At 38.4% G+C, this 21,372-nt stretch overlaps 1 protein-coding gene across 1 annotated transcript; it reads left to right on the plus strand.

Annotated features, from left to right (window-relative positions):
• Positions 1-1,442: 1,442 nt before the first annotated feature.
• On the plus strand, positions 1,443-20,820 carry ghrhrl (growth hormone releasing hormone receptor, like). The gene is made up of 13 exons (XM_063467453.1): positions 1,443-1,565; positions 8,812-8,917; positions 9,468-9,575; positions 11,000-11,091; positions 11,952-12,055; positions 12,945-13,077; positions 13,259-13,412; positions 14,910-14,970; positions 15,285-15,354; positions 15,698-15,789; positions 16,553-16,682; positions 16,973-17,014; positions 19,431-20,820. Exons 1-13 carry the CDS (start codon positions 1,518-1,520, stop codon positions 19,530-19,532), a joined length of 1,242 nt encoding a protein of 413 aa, XP_063323523.1. The 5' UTR covers positions 1,443-1,517; the 3' UTR covers positions 19,533-20,820.
• Positions 20,821-21,372: the final 552 nt, after the last annotated feature.

A 21,372-nucleotide genomic window follows, 5' to 3' on the forward strand; every position in this document is an offset into this window, starting at 1 on the left:
GTAGATTGTACAATAATAAATGTTAGGAAGCAGATACCTATGCAGCTTTAGTCCTTATCTCTCTTGACTGTTTTTTTCTCTAGTTTTGTCTTTTGATAATGTCACAGTGTAATTACTGGCTGCGTGAGATGGCACGGGCAGCCCATTCAGATTGCACAGGTATTTCAGATCCCACAGGATGGCCCGTCAATATGTGCCATCACAAGAAGCTTTGCTGAGTCTTCTAGCAGATCCTCAAGAGTGTGGAGGAGATATGAGGAGACAGGCTGTTACACTAGGAAAGCTGGGCAGGATGGTAGAAGGACATCAGCTAAGCAGTACAACCAATATCGACTCCTTTGTTAGAGAAGGAACATGAAGGGCAATGCCAGAGCCCTGCAAAGTTATTTCCAGCAGATTACACATGTCCATATTTCTGACCAAACTGTCAGAAATAGACTCTGAGGTATGACTTCCCATCCTTTACTGGGACCTGTATTACAGATGACAGCGAGTTCACACTGAGCATATGTGACAGGCATGAAATAGTCTTGTGAAACGATGGCATCTCAAGACTCCCTGTAGAGGACCTTGGGCCCTCATACCTCCCTCAGAGATTCTGCGTCTGACAGTTTAGCCAGAAACATGTACAAGTGCCCCACTGGCAAACTCCTGTGCTAGTAGTCAGAGAAAGCCTTGCAATGGCACGTATGGATGTGCTATACTGAAGAAGTTGGATTTCCTGTGCAATGTAAATGGGCTGCAAGTACTATCTCATGCTAAATCTAGAGAAAAGATCAGGGGGGATGAGGAGAGATTGTCTTCTCGTTTCTTTTCTTTTCTTTTTTGGCAAGAAAACGTGATACAAATTATCAAGAAAACTTGAATAGAATAACCTTGAAGTTTAACTGACTTTGTGTTTATACTGTAAATATTAGAGCTTCCCTTAATTTTTTTTAATTAATTTAATTTAAATTTTTTTAGCAATGTACAATTGCAATGTACTAAGTTTTTTCTCTCTCAAAACAAAAAACCTTAAGACAGCTTGATATGAGACACGCTGTCCAACTACAGTACGCAAGTGATATTATCAAAGCACATATTTATGCGTATTTGGCGACCCAGCCTGGCTCTGGAAGGCAGAGGAGCACAGCTCTAACTGCATCTGAGCTGTAAAGCTTGCAGCTGAAGCTAGGAACTGATGCTGTTTTTCAAAATAAAAGACAAGAACGATATGGTCCAAATTCGCCACACGTACCTGAGACAGGTCAGTCTCCCCTATTCCTGCGTTATTGGCGTTGTTGTTGTTTTCGTGGAGATGTGTGAAAAGTTGTTTATCCACAAGCATTACATAAGAGAAGCCCAGGGGGCGAGGCTTTTATTGTGAAAATGCATCCCGGAATCCCTACATTTATATTGTTGCCATATTGATAAAAGTATTTACACCTGGAAAGAGCGCAGCATCCCGTCCTCTTGCTGGAGAGTGTCTCAGGAAAGCAGTTTGGACTCAGCGGAGAGAAACCTACTGACTGGACGACATGTACAGTGTCCGAGGGATTTTCCTCACTCTGTGTTTGGCTCCAGCTGTGAGTGTCTTTACTTTGACTGCATGCTTTTTTTTTCTTTTTTTTTTCTTTTTTTAAAGAAAAGTCATGATGAACTATTTTTATTAAGTAATAATGAGCTGAAAAGCTTATCAGTCGCCGAATTTCCAGAGATAATTCTATTATTAAATAAATGTGTCTGAAGCAAAGCAGCAAGAAAACAGTGTAATTACCCCTTGTGTTGTCCTCGAGTCAAAAATGACCCGTAGGTGAATGGCAAACAAGTATATGGGAATCCCGAGGACAGCACAAGGGTTACACATCTGAAGCGCATCAGCTCCAGGTCATGTTTTTAAACATTTTCTCTGACTGTGTAGACTGCATGATTTGGACTGCATTACTTAAAAGAAAAGCACATCGGTAACAAATCAATCCGCCTTTTTGAGCTTCTGTGTCTGTTTCCAGACACTTGCTCTTCACAGAGGTTTAAAGTATTCATTTCTTTTGACGTGAATGTACACACTGATATACTGCGTTTCAGCTGCACACTGAAGGAGTTGAAATAATGTCACAATGTTAATGTACTGCTGTTGCTATAAGACTATAGATTACAGAGAGCATCACGGATTACAGTCAGGTACAGTTTTAGGTGCCTGATGCAAATATCATAGCAGTTCATTGTATTTAGGCATGTAGACATGGTCAAGATGACCTGCTGAAGTTAAAGCCCAGCTTTAGAATGAGGAGCAAAGGTAATTTAAGTGTCTGAGGAAGCAGGGTTGTTGGTGCCTGATGGCTGGGTATGTCAGAAGCTGCTGATCTGCTGGTATTTTCTCACATATCAGTCTCTAGGGTTTACAGAAAATGGTCCAAAAATGAGAAAATATCCAGTGAGCAGCAGCTCCCTGGGTGAAAGATTCTTGTCAATGCCAAAGGTCAGATGAGAATGGTCAGTTGAAGAAGAGGAAACTGAGGCTACAATTCGACAGCCTGTTTAAAATTGGACAACGGAAGATTGGAAAAACATTGGCTGGTCTGATGATTCTCGATTTCTGCAGCAGCATTTGGCATAAACAACATGAGAGCATCCAGCCTTGTATCAAACAGTACAGGCTCATGGTGATGATGGAATGGTGTGGCACACTTGGGGCCCCTACATAGCCTACCTGAGTATTGTTGCTGACCATGTCCATCCCCTTCTTGTTGCTTCCAGCAGGATAAAGCACTGTGTCGCAAAGCTCAACTCAGAATGGTCTCCTGAACATGACAGTGAGTTCATTGCACTCAAATGGTCTCCACAGTCACCAGATCTCAATGCAGTAGAGAACCTTTGGGATATGGTGGAATGGGAGATTGTCATTGTAGATGTGCAGCTAACAAATCTGCAGCATATGTGCGATGCTATCATGACATCACACATTTTTGCCTCAACACAGAACTAGCAAGGTGTAACTACTGAAGTAGCCAGTGAGTTTATATGTGCTGATGTGCGATTATGGGTTTAATATGGATAAGATGGAGGATTTCTGTGTGTCTTTGTATATGAGTGGATGTTGTACATGTATTTATGGGCGAGAAAGTCAAACCTTTTCTTTTTACAAATGTGAATATTTGCCAGTTTTCTTAGTTTTCTCTGTCTTTGGTCTGCCACAAAATGCCATATTCTAGACTTGCTCAGCTTTTCCAAACTATATTGAACAATATAACTTTCTTTACATTCTGTATATTCAGCATAAAACAATTCAGTCTTAATTTGATTAAAGAAAAAATAGATTGATGATGATAATGAAAACAATAGTGTACCATTGCACTGAACACTTGTCGTTTTTGGTGCTATAGTAAGTATAACAAACAGTCAGGTAGTAATTGATGGAAACATGTATATATTGTGTTGCTGGTGTATTTAAGGGATGAGGTACAGTATATTATCTGATTTATCATAGTCACCACTAAAATTATCTAGTGAGATCAAAATAACTGAGTGACTTTTGTTTGCCAGTATTATTATAAATTATTTACTCTGTGTTTAGTGCTCAATTTATTTTGTCTGGTCAACTGTGAAGGAGCAATACAGGCAACAAACCATACACACATCTGCGCACATTCATATGCCGACACTTTTTCTTTCCTAATCAACAGATTTTATGGGGATATTATTATACGGCCACCTCGCTAATTTCCATAACGGACTAGAAATATGAAAAGCAGACAAACGGGTGGTGTGATGATCAGTGTGGCAAAGAGAGAATGGGAACAGGGCAAACACTCATCCCCGTGTACCTCTTCATTCTCTTTCGCTACTCAGGACTGCTGAGAATCATAATGAACTACAGACACACACAGACGCACACAATCACGACAAACAAGACCAGTGCTACAGTACTGTAAGGGAGGTCTGTAGTCTGCTGAAAGCTCAGATATGATTGAAAATTTGCACTTTAATCAGGACGTGAGTGAAAAACAAATAGAAAGACAAAAGGGTGGAAAGGAACTCTAGTTTTGGCTGCATAGTTACATACACACATAAAAAATGCATGGCACCCCTTCTGAGGTAAACCATGTTCATTCTGCTATTAGATCGTTTGCTTACGTGTAGATTTACATTCTATAAAAGAAAAGAGAAAATCTAGAACAGACTTTGTTTGATCCAATTATGCTAAACTACACCAGCTCTTTCGTTCATATCCATCTTACCTGCAAGAAAGCAAAAAGGGAAAAAAAAGTCAAACTGTTCCTTTCTGTTGACATAATCTGAACTTTAGAGGCTGACCTTGTTTGTTCTATCTTTCTGATTGAATGACCATGTTATGTTTTTGCACTGTGCCTGAGTACTGCGTAAAGCAGCATAAAAGTGCACCCCATTTGCTTTTCAAAATAGATGGCAGCATCTGCAAAGTGAGCCCATTCCTATGGCCCCTTTTTGGGTAGTTAGTGGATAATAGGCTTCACCTCTCAGAGAACATTTTTTATGGCAGGCAGCATGCTAACCTGGCAACGCAAATGGGCCACTGGCTTTGCATTTAGTTTCAAGGCTCATATTGTTCAGACTTACCTTGTGCAGCCACCCACCCATCTTTAAATCTCCCACTGTTTCTGTCTTTTAACTGCAGCATACTCTCTCCATCATGCTCTTGAAATGCATGAGCACGACATGCACCCTTGGTGCCTGTAACCATCCAGTCTTGACTTGCTGTATTCCTCACCCCCTGCCATTCAAAACGGGTCTTACTTCCCCTAACCTGCACGCTACTCCTATAGAATAAATGTCATCACAGCACCCTTTTGCATGAGAAACAGCTATTTAGTCATATTTATGATTTTTCAACAATGAATATAAATGCCCTAGAACTAATTTTACAATGAATTACCCCTGGTTTAGAAGGAAACAATTTAGCGCTATACAAACTGAAGCGCGACACACTGCACAGTCTTTCTGTTTGCATTCATTATATCTGCAGAAGACAAGGGAAGCCTTTTTTAAAAAAAATCCCCTGCCAGCCTTTGAACAAGAAGAGTAGTAATTGTTGGGTAAAATTCACCATAACACCTCTCATTATATTATTAGCATTGCATTAGGAACAAAGAGGACTGGCAGGGATATGTATGCTCGGGTTGTTTCTAACATTTCCACGTATCATTGATGGAGGGGAGATAGTACTGAGTGCTTGCATGTTTGTTTCCACTTACTTAAAGAAAATGAAGAGGAAACACTTTTTGTGTCCAACAGTTGTCAGTGAGGTTGTGTTAATTTCCTGCGAGTTTCCTGTATGTGTTTATTCTGTAGGTGGTTTTGGCATACATACTAAAGCGGTCTGTTATTTTCCACAGGCATAAGCTCTGGCTTTTTTTGTAAGACTATCATTATCTGTGTGTGTGTGTGTGTGTGTGTGTGTGTGTGTGTGTGTGTGTGTGTGTGTGTGTGTGTGTGTGTGTGTGTGTGTATGTGTGTGTGTGTGTGTGTGTGTGTGATGATGAACTTGTTCACAGTGAGATGAAAATGGCTGAGATGAGTAATAGAAATGAACAGTTTCATTCCCCAAGTTTAGATATCTGTTTTTAAATAAATCCTTATGAATTCTAAGGTACAAGTTTCTTCTTGTTTGGATAAACAACCTTCTGTTTGCCTTTGATAAGAATCTCAAAGGCAGACCTGATCATAAATATCTTATCTAACATGTAAAACTGACACTTATTTAGTGTTTGATAGTGAGGAGATTCATAACAGCACCATTTCACCATTTCTTTAAATGACAACTTTAGAATAACACGTATATATTTGATTTTTCTTTTTTTAAATCAGGTCTTTTGCTACTCATTCATCATTTTATTTTCCATTTCCAAACCAATTTTCATATCTTTCAGCAGAATTGGTGCAACAACCCTGAAAGTCAACCAATATTTTTCAGTAGAATTAAACTGCGTGTTTTTTCCCCCGATAATTTTACACTTCACTGAATTCAAATCAAAGCACAGGTTTATGATATTAAAAACACTGTATTTGTGCAAGACTATGCGCATTTAATTTCATGAAATCACTCCTGGTGGCCTTTCAAATGAGGCTGTTTCCCCTACAGAAAAACTCGTCTTTTTAAAGGCAAATGCTTGTGGCGCACAAACAGTTCATCCTATTGGATGGCACTCAGAAAGGTGGTGACTAATCAGGGTTCTCCACAGGAAGTCTTTGTCGTCCCACAGGAATTTAGCCTCTGAGGGTTTGTTTCATTAAGAGCTTGGTAGCATCTTGTCAGGAAGACACTTGTTTTCCCCTCAAGGATTAAACTGAGATGGAAATGAGCTGAAACAAGGACAAAAGTCTTAGCAATATGTGTGTATCTGTAACACATGTTTTGTGTTTTAGGGCTGTGTGACCTGCTGTCTTTATCTGTGGAGGTTAAATGGATTAAAAGTAAAGAAACAGCTCAAAAAGCTGCCCTGTAACTACTCAGCATTGGGAAGCAAATTGCAAGATAGCCTCAAAATGTTAAAATTAGAGGGGCGTTATGATATATTTGCCTCCATTTTCTGGTTTTGTCCTTGTGCAATGTTTTAAACATACACACGTTTGTTTGATTATCTTTATGAGGGCATTCATTGACACAATACATTTCCTAATGCCTTATCTTGAAGTTAACTACTAAATAAGTGCTGCTCCCATCCTCTATCCTAACTCTAATATAAAACTAATTCTAGAATAAACTAAAAACGAGTCTTCATCTTCAACCAGTGCTTTAAAGCGGGTGTGAGGAAGTGAGGATAGGCCAAAATACCCTCACTCTGATGATTTAAGACTCAAACCAGCCCTCATAAAGATAGTTCTACTACTATAATCCGCACACACACGAGTTGTATATCCATTAATTCAGAGAACATGCTTTTATCCCCATAAGGAAAACACATCCTCATAAAGTTAAGATTAAGGTCAGCAAAACAAGAGCGGTACCTTGACCACACACGTGTAAGTCGCACAGTGTTATTCCTGTGGACATCATCACGTACAGTGTCTTCAAGCGCCACACGGTCAGTGACCTTATGCTTATTAAAAGGGGAGGAGGACTGACTCATTATCTCTTCCATCTGTGATATTTCTGCTTTAATGTTTTTCTTCTTTTATGGCAGATGCTGCAGATAATTTCCATTTCTAAATGGAAGTAACCATATTGCTATGGAATTAGTAGAGAGATTATTAAACTGAGGAATGTAGTAACTGACGTCAAGGAAGCTTTTACAGTAAGAGATTCTGTTGCCTTCATATGGTGAGGCACCATATTGAGCTATCTATATACAGGTGGGTAGCAATAATATGAAGCACACTGTTGCAGTATCTTGTAACGGCTCAACAAGACCCCCTCTGCTGCTCTGACCTTTAGATTGAGACCACATAAGTTTGCTGGCAGGATAAAATAATAATATATATAGATTTTTTGATTTAACCCATAGCTGTCACTGTAGCCCACCCAAATCTACCTCAGTCACTGCCGACCATTTGCATTCCTGTAGAGGGAGAAATTGTTGTGCAGTATATTAAAAAAAAAATGTTCAGTTAAATTTACGTGTGCTTGTTTTGTAAGATAGATTACATAAAAAACATTAATGTTGACCCTAACTGGAGGGTCGGATGTTAGGCTATAAAATAATAGTGGATGTTTTTCACCCAGTATTGCCTATCTAACCCTTTTCTTCTGCATTTACCTGTATGTTACCCATATCACAGAGAATGGTTTATTGTATATGTAGTGCGTTCTCATTCCAAGGGGGTCGCATGTTGCATTTGTTCTTTGGAGTCTTTGCCCTGACTTACAGGTTTATGGCTCCCATTTTTCATTTTCCAATGTGCAGGGTTACTGATATTAAAGAGTACTGCTATAAAGCAAAATGTAACCAAAATTCTAAACCTAACCAATCAGCATTTAGTGCCTAAACCATCCATCCATCCATCCATTTACGTCCGATTATCCAATTCAGGGTCACAGTCCATTCATCGATCTATTTTCCTAACTGCTTATCCAATTCAAGGTTGTGGGAAGCTGGAGCCTATCCCGGTTGTCATAGGGCGAGAGGCGGGGTAAGAGCAAAGTAAGGTGCAAAACGCAAAGCTCGAAAGCTCAAAGCAGCATGGGAACCACAATCCCCTGATGGATAAACAGTGACTTACCTCTTAAGCTGACCTTTGCAGGACTCAGCTGGACCCAGACAGCATCTGACAAAAGGATATTATTTGATGTGCTGGCATGAGAGCGCATTGACCTTTTTTTTTTTTTAAATAAAAAAAACCCAACAACAACAACAATGTATTTTTTATAAAAAATATCTTTTAGTGCAACAGATTGCAGCAATACACACAAATTCATGCACTTTAAGTTTACAGTTTCATGCCACTCTGTTGCTTTCTTCCTGCACTCTCTACCATCCAACACTTACCTTACATCGACCCTTTACCCCCTTATTTGTTGGGCTCCAAAAAACATTACAGTGAAAAATTAGGACACAGATAAAAAGAAGAATGTCTGAGTCGGAGCATGGATGGAGGCCATAGTTGCTCATTTTCAAACGTCTTCTGTGTGATGTATTAAAATATATTTTTGGTAAACGCCATCAATGGAAATAAGTATGTTTTTTTGTTTTGTTTTTTAGCTAGAAAGTAAAATGAGTCACTGCTCTTTTAAAAGAAGGCGTCATTTTTTTCACATACACGGAGAGCCTTTTTCATGTAATGAGACACTAACTTAGCACAGCTTATACCTCTCAGTGTACTAAACATCTCTCCCCTTGCCTTGTTTTGTACCTCTAGGCGTTATCAAGTCTGCATCCTGAATGTGAATACATTTTTCAGCTGGAGAAAGAAGAGCGTCACTGCCTTCAGTACATTGCAGAACAGGAGAACAGAAGCACAGAAGGTGTGTTTTCCTTTTTGAAATCAAACCATCCTGTTCTCATCATTGCAACTGCTCGTATGAATTCATGGGTGGTTGCAGCTGTGTTATGAAATATAGTAATGCTCACATTAAGTGCAGGGGTCTGAGCTGGAATAGAAGCTTCACAGAAAACCATCCATTATCGGGAAATATTCTTGATGGCGTTCTAACTGCAGAATGAAAACAAACTAGGTGATATATCACTTTGATGCATCAGTAAATGAGACCAATAAGGATAGCAACATAAGGATTTATGTATGTAATCTATCACAAGATAAGGCTCTTGCTTGGGGAGCTACAGTACTTTTTTTGTCCTTATGAAATGTACAAGGAGGTGGGCGCTAGGCCGTTGAAGATTGCAGTTGGAAGCAAGCTCATGATATACACCACTTGCTTTTACACTCTATCTATATATTTTTAACTGTGTATTTCAGATATGATTTATGGAATCTCACTCTCTTTCCTTCTGATTCAGCACTCTGGTACTCACCTTTTCTAACCTTCTTTCTCCTCCTAAACCTTTGTCGAAAAGGTTGTTGGCCCTTCTGGGATGCGGTCACCTGCTGGCCTCATGCAGTTGTTGGGGAAACTGTGCACAGAGCTTGTCCTGCAGTCTTCTCCCTCTTCAGAAATAGCACAGGTGACTGCCAGATCACATGGTGGAAATGGGCCATCATTAAGCTAAATTATTAATCCTCTGACGTCAAAGGGTGTTTTTTGTAATACTGATGTCTTCATAAAGTGGTTGTTTTTTTTCATTCGGTGATTAAATTGATCTTTTGGGCAGGCTATGAATTTGTGTTGTCACAGGAGAATGCAATCCAATTAAACTTTCACTAACAGATAAATAAGCAAGTTTGAAAGTGTGCACAGATAGTCAAACCCAAAATGAGCAAACAAGATGTACATACTCAACAGACTCTGACCACCACTAAGAGGCAGCAGCTCAGTGAAGCCATACTTAAGTACATTGATGCCCTGGGTAAAATTCAAGCACCATATTTATGTCAAGTTGGTGAGGAGGACTTTAACTTGCGAGCAAAATCTAACAACTGAAAAAGGTTAATACAATGACAGACATGAGGTTTAAAAGGATTGAAAACATCAGAATTTTCAGACATACAGTAGCAATATCTCAAATTTGATTTATTAGGGCCCGAGCACTCACAGTGTGAAAGCCCTGCTCTAACCCAAACAAGCAAATTCCTGCTACGGATTTAGTAGGATCAACCACGTATTTGGTCAGTCCCAGCTACAGACGCTGCTGGTGCTAAACTGTGAAACCATTTTGTTTCCATTAAAGGAGGCGTCTGTGGCGACAGTCATGGTGAATGAATTTGGATCATTCTGCATGAAATTTGAACACATTTGATACGTCCCCCCCAGAAAATGACATTTTTTTAATAATAGTCATGTTTAACGCTAACAAATACTTAAGGAATTGATGTTACTTTATTTTGAAAATGTAATCAATATATATGATATGATATAAACATAACAGTTTCGTTCTGTTCTTCACACTGTACAACAACATGTGAACTGTGATCATTGTTAGCTGCATGAGCCACTATGTCATTAATGCACTGGTTTTCTTTAAAGGGGATTAATAGCAAAAGATAGGGAATTTTTTTTACCACTATTAAACTTATTTTCAGCTCACCAATTTCTTGAATGATTTTTAAATTTGACTGATTTCAACAGATTAGCATGCTTTAACTAGGCTTAACAGAACTACGCACGTATCAGGATATGGTCAAATGAAACTGCGATACAATAATGCAGATGTTTGTATTGCAGTTTTGGTGTTGGTTTTCAGAATTGTCATGCTCCTGATTACCACTACACACAAGCTACAGTTGAGAATGTCAGTTTTGCAGATGAAGTCTAGATGATGAGTCAGGGGGTCAGCACTAAAGTAAGAAATTTTATGACAATCCACGAGAACTTTTTCTGACATTTCAGTCTGCATCAAAATATCACACATAAATATGTAACCCTGATTATTACTAAAGTCAGTCTCAGCATTGCACAACTGACTCTTGATCTCACATCTTTCGTCTTTAGGGTCAGTGAGCCGAAACTGTACAAGTGGAGGTTGGTCGAGGCCGTTCCCACCATACCATGTTGCCTGCAATGTGGATGATGACATTCCTGAGGTGAGAGTTGCTGAAGCGAGGCAGCTAGGGATGTCAGACTGAGGAATGTGAGACTAGATTGGGAGCACAGAGGTCAGGCAGAAAATTAGAAACAGGAGGAGAAGCACCAGGAACAAAGAGGCAACCAACAGCAATAAAGGGGAAACAAAACAGAAGGACAGAAATGCACCTGTTCCAATTGTGGAAATAAACAAAAAAAAGCTAGCAAAATTATTAACGTATTCCATGTTTCAGGACATATTTGGGACTGTAGTTGAACTACTGTGCATGTTCCTATTTTCGCTTCTTTGGAGATTCAGGTACAGCTAACACATGATAGTTGGCTGTCTGTCAAGAGATGAAAAATCATACAAATATAAACACTTTTGCACAATGAGTGGATCTAATTTGACCTGTTGCATAATAGCTCACATTATCTGGAGTCACAAAGAGAAAATGAAGTCTTTTCTTTTGGAAAGATTCCATATTTGATGCTAAAAAGAGCATCATTTTGTAATATTTTTATTATTATTGTTATTTAAAAAAGACGTCTTAAATGTTCCAAATAGCTGAAGTAGAACATTAGTAATTAAATGTGACAGTGTATTGTAATTAAGTAGCTTTTTTCATAGTTAGTAGATTTAGCTATGTGCTTAGCCCACTCTCTTTCCGCCATTAGGCTAAGACACAAAATATGGAAAGCTTTCTTGCAGTTATTCCACAGTCATCTCCTCAGTGCAGTTTAGTCTCAATCTTGCCTGTAATTTGGACTCATTTTAAGACATTACATTCATTTTGATGCCTGACATCATTTTGAAAAGCTTTGATATTTGAGTATAATTTCCTTTCATTCAAAATCTTCATTTTCATCCTGCTTCCAGACAGAGGAGTCTTACTTTGCCTCAGTGAAGCTCATATACACCATTGGCTACAGCATCTCTCTAGTGGTGTTGGCTGTTGCTGTGTTGATCCTGCTACTCTTCAGGTATAAACCGAAAATACTGATTTTTATTTCGCTTTTTGTCAGTAAAAAGCACATTTTGGGTGACATAAGCAATGGAAATAACAGCTCGAAATTCAGATGAACTGCTTTACAAAGGATGCAACTCAGGGGTGGGGGTTCACAGAACAATAAAGTGGGATTGCTGATGAGTTCAAGGCACTCTCTTCAAGTCTGGGTTTATGCAAAACTTTTAACAGTGCCTGATACTCATCGACACTCACACAGCACATGGCAGTTTTGCAACTCTGCCAACGTCTTTGTGTCCCCATTTGGAATTAGATCTGATGGAATGTGTAAGAGATAAGGGAGTTGGGAAATTTACACTCTTTGTAGGATTTAGATTACACAGCTGATAACACTGTGATGTCTGTACAGTACATGTGGTGCCATAAAAGGCTCATGTTGCATGAAAACTGGAAATAGATGAAATAACCTTCCTGGCTCTTTCCACATTTAAATAAGCCCACCGACCAACACCTATCTGTTTTGTAGGCCTGACACGTCCCTTAGTCTCCTCACAAAGTCTGTAACCAAATGCCAAGACAGCGTTTTGAAAACTTATGCACCAGTTCTGTGGGTTACAGTTTGTTTTTTCCTCTTTCCCGCTGATTGTTTATGAATCTAATCTGATTGCCAGTAAATTGCTTCACGAACAAGATCACTGGCATCAGTTACATCTCTGTCTCTTTTTTATTTTTGTTCTCTGCCACTCACATTTTTGCTTGTTCACTGATCAAAGCTATGAACTAAAACCACAGACCGTGCCAGTTTGCACAGTTGTAGAAATGTGATGTTTTTGCATTTGCTGTTCATGATACAGTACAATGCAAAATCTCGTATTGGTTATAAATGTATTCCTGCTCTTTTACAGGAAACTGCGTTGTGCCAGGAACTTTATTCACATCCAGCTCTTTCTTACGTTCATCCTGAAAGCTGTGGCGGTGTTTATAAAGGATGCTACTCTGTTCTCGAGCGACGACACCAACCACTGCACCCTTTCCACAGTAAGATAATGATGCTCGGGACAAGTGCTTCTTGTTTGTATTAAGAAATTCCTCTGGGTACATTTCCCTGATCTCATATATTTATGCATAATCACATATTGCTTATGCACGACTTACCATACTAATTCCTCCTTACACTTTGCTCTCTGTCCTTTCCCCTCTTCTTGTTCTTTCTGGTCAGTTTGCCTGTAAAGCCTCTGTGGTCTTCTGTCACTACTGTGTAATGGCAAACTTTTTTTGGCTCCTGGTGGAGGCACTTTACCTCAGTTCCCTGCTGCTCTCCTCTTTCTATCATAGCCGCCGATGCCTGTGGGGCTTCAGCTTGCTGGGATGGGGTGAGGACCTTGACATACAATTTCCCCAACATTTGCTACGTTGAGCTGCCTACCAAATTAAAGAACGTGGCCCTACTTTGCAATATCTCAGATTTAACAATAGTGAGAAGACATGTATGATAACATTAGAATTTTCCAAAAATTACAGTTTTATAACTCATCTTTTTTAGAGATACTGTAATACACTTTAGAGAAAGAATCAGGTTAAAAAAAAGTTTTACAATACTGTGCAAAAGTCTTGAGCAATAAGTCTTCAAAAGGCTTGAAGATACCAAATATTAACTTTCGAGCTTGTTAGAACTCAGATTTTGCCTGAATTACCTTTTGTTCCATTTGTGTTTGCACATGTTTCAGTAAATTACTCCACCTGTTTGTACTGTTGTATGTGTGTTTTTAAACGAAGAAAATACATGAATACATACAGGAATCTGAAAAGAATCCCTGTTTTTTGTTGTTCTTTTTGGATTGAACAAATACTGGCAGTGGGGATTTTCAATTTTTAACTCCATCAAACTTGCAGGTAGTTTGGAGCATTTATTTCATTTTGGAAAACTTCTGCCTCGTGCTGTCATTTTTTTCAGTTAACATTCAAGTGTCTGTAAATATAGCATAGCAAATACCAAAATAACATTTTTACCTTTTACTTTCCCATTGGGATTTTATTTGGATCGCACCTAAAGTGCTGATTAGCAGTTTAGGTGTTCATTACACATGAAGATGTGTCATCCTCAGAATCGAAGGAGTAATTTGAAGCCATTTCCAGCCTACTAATAAAAATTTCACAGCAGCCTTCAAGGTCAAAAAGAACCAGAAATGGTAACATCAGCCAACATGTGCATATTATTATAACAGCTAAAAAGTTTCCTGGTTCAGTGGCATGTGCAGCATTGAACTATATTAGCCTCCTAGTACCTGGCGTCCACATATGTGGACATCACATTTTGGGTTATTTAGACCAAAATACTCAATTTTGCTCTACAAGGGCCTCATATCCACTTACGAGGACATTGTACTGCTACTGTTCTATCGAAATTTTAAATGAATATCCTCATAAGTGGCTCTCATTTTTCTTAGAAACAAAAATTAGGTAAAAAAAAAAAAATCTGGTAATTCTTTGGGACCTGATGAATGTAAATACAATCAGCCCAAATATCAAAGAGAAATTAAAAATGCATGCTGTGGAAGAGTCTTAGGAGGTTAAAGTTTATATTGATAATTTATTAGATCTGCTATAGATTGAATGTACCTACGTCTCACACTATGAGATCTTGGATAGAATTTTGTGGGTTCATTGTACTTACCGTAAGATGTACACTGTAGTGCACACAACCTTTAAAATAATTCATTTACATTTTATTCCTTCTGCATGGTGCAGATATTAGGAAAATTGATACTCGTCCAATCAGTTCACACACTGGTAGCTTCCTAACTCTGATTCAGCCATTTTCGTGTGTAATGATTACATCTCACTGACGCTAGTTTTGATTTCTGTAACAGGTGTGCCGGTGCTCTTCATAGTCCTGTGGATTGGATCCAGGGTGTATTTTGAGGACACAGAGTTTGTATAAACTTGAATTACAGCTTCTATAGCCACAATCATTATTATTTCTCATATACACTTCAAGCAGCAATAGGAACTAAGGTGAAATGCTAAATTGTGCTAAATTAATGAAAAATGATGCATATAAACGCATTAGAGGGGAATGTGAACGTGAGTCTGCTGTACATAATATTGTAAGTGCATTTACATGGATAATTTGCACTCACTTTGTACTCAGCAGTAATTGTGGGGGTGTTATTTTTAGGACGTCGATTAAATTTACTGCATGCGATGCTTGAAGAAATCTTCTAAAGTGCACATTTCTTGCACAGATGTTGGGACATCAATGAGGACTCGCCCTATTGGTGGATCATCAAGGGGCCGATTGTTGTCTCTATAGCGGTAAATGCCCCCATTCTTCTAAAACAAACAATAATGATGAATTTTTAATTATGCACTGATTAGAGATTATTACGTAGATGATTTGTTTACCTTCTTTTTAGAGACAGCCTCTGAGAAAGGACTGGGATGAACTTCTTTTGTGCTATTAGAGTAGAGTGCAAAAATTGGCACCACACCAGTCTAAGTTAATTATACGCTTGGCTGCTCATATTGTTGCCATGACATTCAATAATCATGTTGCTGAAAGCAGCATTTGGTGTAATACTGGTCACAGTTTTTAAAATGTTTATTATTATTATTATTATTATTCTTGATTTTGCATTCTTGCTTTTTCTTTCAACAGGTCAATTTTATGCTCTTCATGAATATCATCAGAATTCTAATACAAAAGCTCAATCCACGTCTGATCCAGTTCAATAACTCCTCTCAGTACAGGTAATCCTTTAGGTGCAGACACAGTTGTAGACAAAGGGAACTCAGCCGTGACACAGAATCTCATATTTTAGTCATTATTGCATTTTGAACACAGAAACGATTGGAGAAGTGAGATCAAATTCATCTCGTTTCTGATACAAGACGTGTTTATCTTCAATTGGTAAACTTTTTCAGACATTTTGAAATACTTTTCTTCACTCGCTGGTACTTTTTTACTCTGATAGTTACCCTTTGATGCTGAGAACATTGCAAGTTGTGCCAAAAAAAATAAAAACTATTGTAGGCCATGAATAATTCAGTAATTCAGTCTGGCCACGTCTGCAGTTCCGCTTACCAAGAGGCTCATTAGAATTTCTAATTGAAATAGACTCACTAATTGACTGAAAATGTTCAGGCACATCACGTAAATCCGGATCTCATAAAAGAAATACCATAGGTACAGTAAGTTAAATGATGCTTGACTTAATTGCACCAGTTATGTTCACATGTTCCCCGACACATAAAGACATTATCTCTGCAGCTACATTTTAATAGCCCTATTTGAAATCATGCCCCCGCTGCTTACCTTTCCTCTCGTAAAGAGAGGCTGCATACAGAATGACACACACAAAGACGAAGATCATTTTGATTGGCATCTGATCATTACTGTGTCTGCATGCATGATGACATCAGGTGCAGCATTCAAATGAGGTACGTACAAGCAGACTCGCTCGGATAGCTTCACTCACCTCCTGCATCTTTTTTCTTTGCTTTTGTGCAACAGGCGCCTGACTAAATCCACCCTCCTCCTCATCCCTTTGTTTGGAACTCACTACATGTTCTTCAATTTTCTGCCCGACTACTTCAATGTTAACCTGCGCCTTTGTATCGAGCTCTGTATGGGGTCCTTCCAGGTACACACATGGATTGCATCAACACTAATGGCACATGCTGTACCATAGTCTCTTCAGCGTCCTTTGATAAGCCTTCATGTTAACTTGGCTTCCACTGTTTGAACATTATGGGTGTGAGACAGCATCTCGACGAGATTAGATCTTCGTGTTGCAAGCCTAGAATTGAAAGTCAGTTTGGTTATTAGATCTGCTTCACTTTCTGTGCTTTTAGGCAGCATATTCCATTTATTAATGAAAGTGTCACTTATTATTATCATAAATATTAATGATTAAACCCATCTCTTTCACAGGGGCTTCTTGTAGCCATTCTTTATTGCTTTCTAAATCAAGAGGTCAGTACACAAACCACACTACTCTAAAGTGTTCAGAAAATTGCACACACAATTTACACACACTGTGGTGCATAATTAGCCTTCACATGAGACTCATACACATCAGCCACAATGCCCCAAACTGTCCCATGGTGTCTTAGAAGCATAGTATTATTATTATTCTAGAAGCATGGGTCTCACTTGTTCCTTAGTGCAACCTCAAAGAGGCTCAGTTATACTGAGATGAGGAAATTTTGGAGGCCAAGTCAGCACCTTGAACTCTCTCATGTTCCTGAAACGATTCCTGAACAGTTTTTTGCACTGCGACAGAGCATTTTCACTGGTTGAAAGAGCCCAATGCCATCAGGGAATAGTGCTGCCATGGAGAAGTGTGACAGATGGTCTGCCACAATATTTAGGTATGTCATGCATGACAAAGGAACATGGGTAGTTTCCCAGCAGAACATTGCTTATCTGGTTCTCACAATGTATCTGGCAGGCCATGGTCATGGCCATATATTCAGCAAGCTGTTATGTGCTATGTATCCACTAGACCTCTATCATACCCATCATTAAGATTTTGAGCAGTTTGTGCTAAAGTAGCTGCTGTGTGGCTTTGCTCCCCAGGCGCTTCAGTGAGCATTTTAATATTGTTGCTAATCTGTATTCCAACAGGAGGTAACTGGTTTCGAGTTGTCAGTGCTAAAAATGCAAAAAATATTTTCCACTTCTCTTCCCATCATTGCATAAGGAAAGGACCCAGCACACTTATGTAACTGGCAAGATTAATGTAAGGCCAGCCTCCAAAAAGCTGGGGGCAGAAGCAGACAGTGTACACTATATGACTCAGGGGCTTTAGAGACACGAGAAACACGTTAACGTCACCGAATGGTCATGAGAATTATTTCATTTAAAGTACTATTTGTATGATTGTATGATTACCTACGCTTTAATTGTTTCACTGATACGCAGAATGAATGCGTTGATTCTCAGCTAGAAATATAATATATATACATATATAAAACACTGTGTTTAGCTTTCATCTGCCAACAGTGAGGTGATTTTTGTTTCACTTTTAAAGTATTAAAGAAATAGTCTGACATTTTGCTAAATATAGATCTTTGTCTTCTACAACTTTTTTCTTCATTGGTTACTAAACAAATTGATACAAGTTGCAGCTCTGTTATATAAAACTACTGCAACCCTATCTTATCCTTGCACTAATTTAAAAACGTAATTTAAAATTGTATTTCATTTAACTTTCTTTAGTTCTGCAAAAATGTAAGTGTAGAAGCGAAAAATCCAGAATTATTTTTACTCCAAGCAGTTTGGTTACCTGCCTCTCCTTGCCAGCAGTAGGTTGGCATATAACTCTTCATAATGATGCAAACTTCAATCAGACTTGTGGTTTTTTTGTTAACCATTAAACACATGGGATATAAAAAAAAATGCTGTAGGCAGGGTTTTCCAAGCTAGCTGGTACCTAGTCACTGTGGCTCAGCGATTGCTGGTTGTAGACATATATTTAACCAGAATAAACAGATATCTTTATATGAATATGCAGAACCTGTAGGCACTGAACATGATTTACATTTGTAGTGCACATGCCATCAAAGCTTGCAGGTAAAAGGCTTGATGGAGACTAAATGAGGGATTGCTTTTGCCAAAATGCACTCAAGCCATCGGCATTGTCTGATGTCAATTAAGCTTTTGTCTTGGCTGGGATATTCATGGACACTGCCAACCCCAAAAATGGTTGTTGTAATAAGAGGCTAAGTCAAAATACCAGATTATGGGTTCCCAGTTTGCTTTATAGTGCTTAACAAATTTATTACACCAACTGTCATAAAAAAAAATAAAGGAAAATATTTTATAAATATGTGAAAAACTTGCGTAAAACAAGACATTATGTTATAACAAATTAAATGCACATTTTTATACCCAAATGTGGACTTCTATGAGAGACCAAGCACAACAGTCAAACACTAAAACTTATTTTCCCAATCAGGAATGCAAGTAATTAACTGTAATTTGGCATCTCAATAAAAAAAAAAGATAGTGTGCTTTACTTTTTTCCAACTATTTTTTTTTGTTGTTGTTGTAAAGCTGTAAATTTGAAAATTCATGGTTAACTAAAATGAAACTACAATGAAAAACTTTTAAAGAGCTTGCAGATACTTGTGATTAACCTTTACAGAAACATAAAAGATGATTTTGGTTATCACCATTACTATTAGTTTAGGGCGGCTTTGGCATAAACCTTACATTGAGTGGTGGTCTAAGCACTGCACATGTATCAAAAGGCTATGAAAACAAATAAATGAATTTCCCAAAATGTCAAGCTATTGCTCTTACCATAATATACTGCAGTTGTTTTAATGATACAATCTAAACACTGATTTAAACAGATATTTATGCCTATGTGTTTGCTTGATAGGTCCAGAAAGAGGTCCACATGCAGTGGTTGAGGTGGCAGGAAAGGAGTTACGGGGTAGTGTCTCCCGCTCCGAAAGGCAGTCAGATGGACACGCCTTTCTAGAAGCCCGAGATGCTTTTTGCTCCTTCCTGCAGGACCGTTGCTGAATATTTGCAGAGAATTGCTTCTGTGCACATCATAATTTCTAACGAGCTATACGTAGCACACACAATAACAGAGGTTGTCGAACATGCATCAGTGAAGCCGGGGCCTGGAAGTCATTTCAAACTGATTCACTGACTGTTCTCCTTCAGTCAGATTGAATGAACTGGGGTGAACTATCAAAAGGAGAATAATTCTGAAATCCCTTGACATTTTACACATCCTACAAGCGAGCCTCTGTCAGTTTCCATCTGCATTTCCCAAAGGGCACTATGACAACTGAATTAGAATTTGAAACATCCCTGGAGGCATCAAAGGTCAAATTAAAGAATTAATAATTTTGCATAGCCCATCAATTACGTAACCATCAGTTAGCAAGTCATTAGGTGTTGTTGTTGTTGTTTTTTAACCAGGAAGCTACATATTATGATTAGCATTTGCATTTTAGATGCTTAAATAAGACCAAGTATATTGAAATCTGATAGCCTGCAGGACACTACATATGAAGCTGTAGCCTACTGCCTGCTGACGCACACATGACTCACCTCTTTAATCACTCAAATTACAATTAAAATGTCTTATTCTTAATGGCTTTCTTATTGTTCATTGGTATTTAAATATTATTCAGCACATGGGGGAGAGGTATTGTACAAACTTTGATTATTTCTTTGGTTTTTTGCCTCTTTCTTTTATGTATTCACTCGGCCTGTTTTTATTTAAGAATGAAAACCTGCACACTCAACCTTAAATGGCACATCGTTGAAATGCACTACTCTGCAGACTTTGAAGGTTAAAGCTAATGCAGCATGTTGTGTTCTGTCAAGTTGTTTAGTCAGCCAAAGTGAACAAATGATCTGCATCTCCACTGCCATCTGCTATCAGCACAAAAATGTGAAAAAAAGCCTTTTTTTTAATATAATATTTAACTTTACATGCTAATGTATTGTCGAGTGCTTTCACCTACATGGTAAAAGAATAATAATAATACTGCACAAATAAATATGCTTTTTGCATCTTGAAAAAAAAGATCAAATGTAAGATAAAAACATAATAATTACCGCTACTTTTCAGGCCTGCAATGTGTACATTTTATTTTACGTAAATTAGCTTTTATCCTTGAAGTGAATGTATAAACTGTGAGACTGTTCCTTTATCACCACCTCTTACGCTTCTCTTACTTACTGTTTCAACTGATCCTCTTTCTGTGATCTTTTAAAACCTTGTACCATGTCCTGTAAGTTACAGCATAAACACCTTTACTCTGTGTAATTATGACTCTGCAATTTCTTTCATAATGACAGAAAACATCTGCTGCCAGCTACAAAATGTTTTAACACTTTTACGCCACTGCAAAGATGATGGGGTATCCACTTGCTTAAATACACATTTTAGATCTGGTTTGCAGTGTAGCTTGTATGTTATGTCCTCACCTTTATTATAATATAGCCATTAAAATGTGTAGGAGTATGTGCTCAGTTCACATGCGGGTGGAGAAGTGAATCAACAGAAACCATTAGAAAAATTCTGATGGTTTCCAGTTGGGAGAAACAATTCAAATAATCATGACCCATTAGAGGCTTCACATTATCACAGGCTGTATTGTGGTTGCTTTGATGGTTTCCATTATTTCAACTACATACAAAAGATGCAGTCCTTTCTACGCTGTGGGAGTGGGTGAGGAGGATCCCAGATAATGTTCTTTGATCCAAATACAGTTACGGCATCCTTGAGCAACATCCATTAGAGCTGCTCACTAGCCAGCAGAAGAGGACTAGACTTCCTCCGGTTAACTCACAATAGA

The sequence above is a fragment of the Pelmatolapia mariae genome, linkage group LG23 (assembly GCF_036321145.2).
Source record: "Pelmatolapia mariae isolate MD_Pm_ZW linkage group LG23, Pm_UMD_F_2, whole genome shotgun sequence".
NCBI lineage: Eukaryota > Metazoa > Chordata > Actinopteri > Cichliformes > Cichlidae > Pelmatolapia > Pelmatolapia mariae.

What these genes read in the sequence shown, in the direction of transcription:
- ghrhrl (XM_063467453.1), top strand. Translation starts at nt 1,518, where the DNA reads ATGTACAGTGTCCGAGGGATTTTCCTCACTCTGTGTTTGGCTCCAGCT. An exon ending in GTGTATTTTGAGGACACAGA is followed by an intron (nt 14,971 to 15,284) that starts GTTTGTATAAAC and finishes TTTCTTGCACAG; the next exon opens with ATGTTGGGACATCAATGAGG. An exon ending in AATAACTCCTCTCAGTACAG is followed by an intron (nt 15,790 to 16,552) that starts GTAATCCTTTAG and finishes TTTGTGCAACAG; the next exon opens with GCGCCTGACTAAATCCACCC.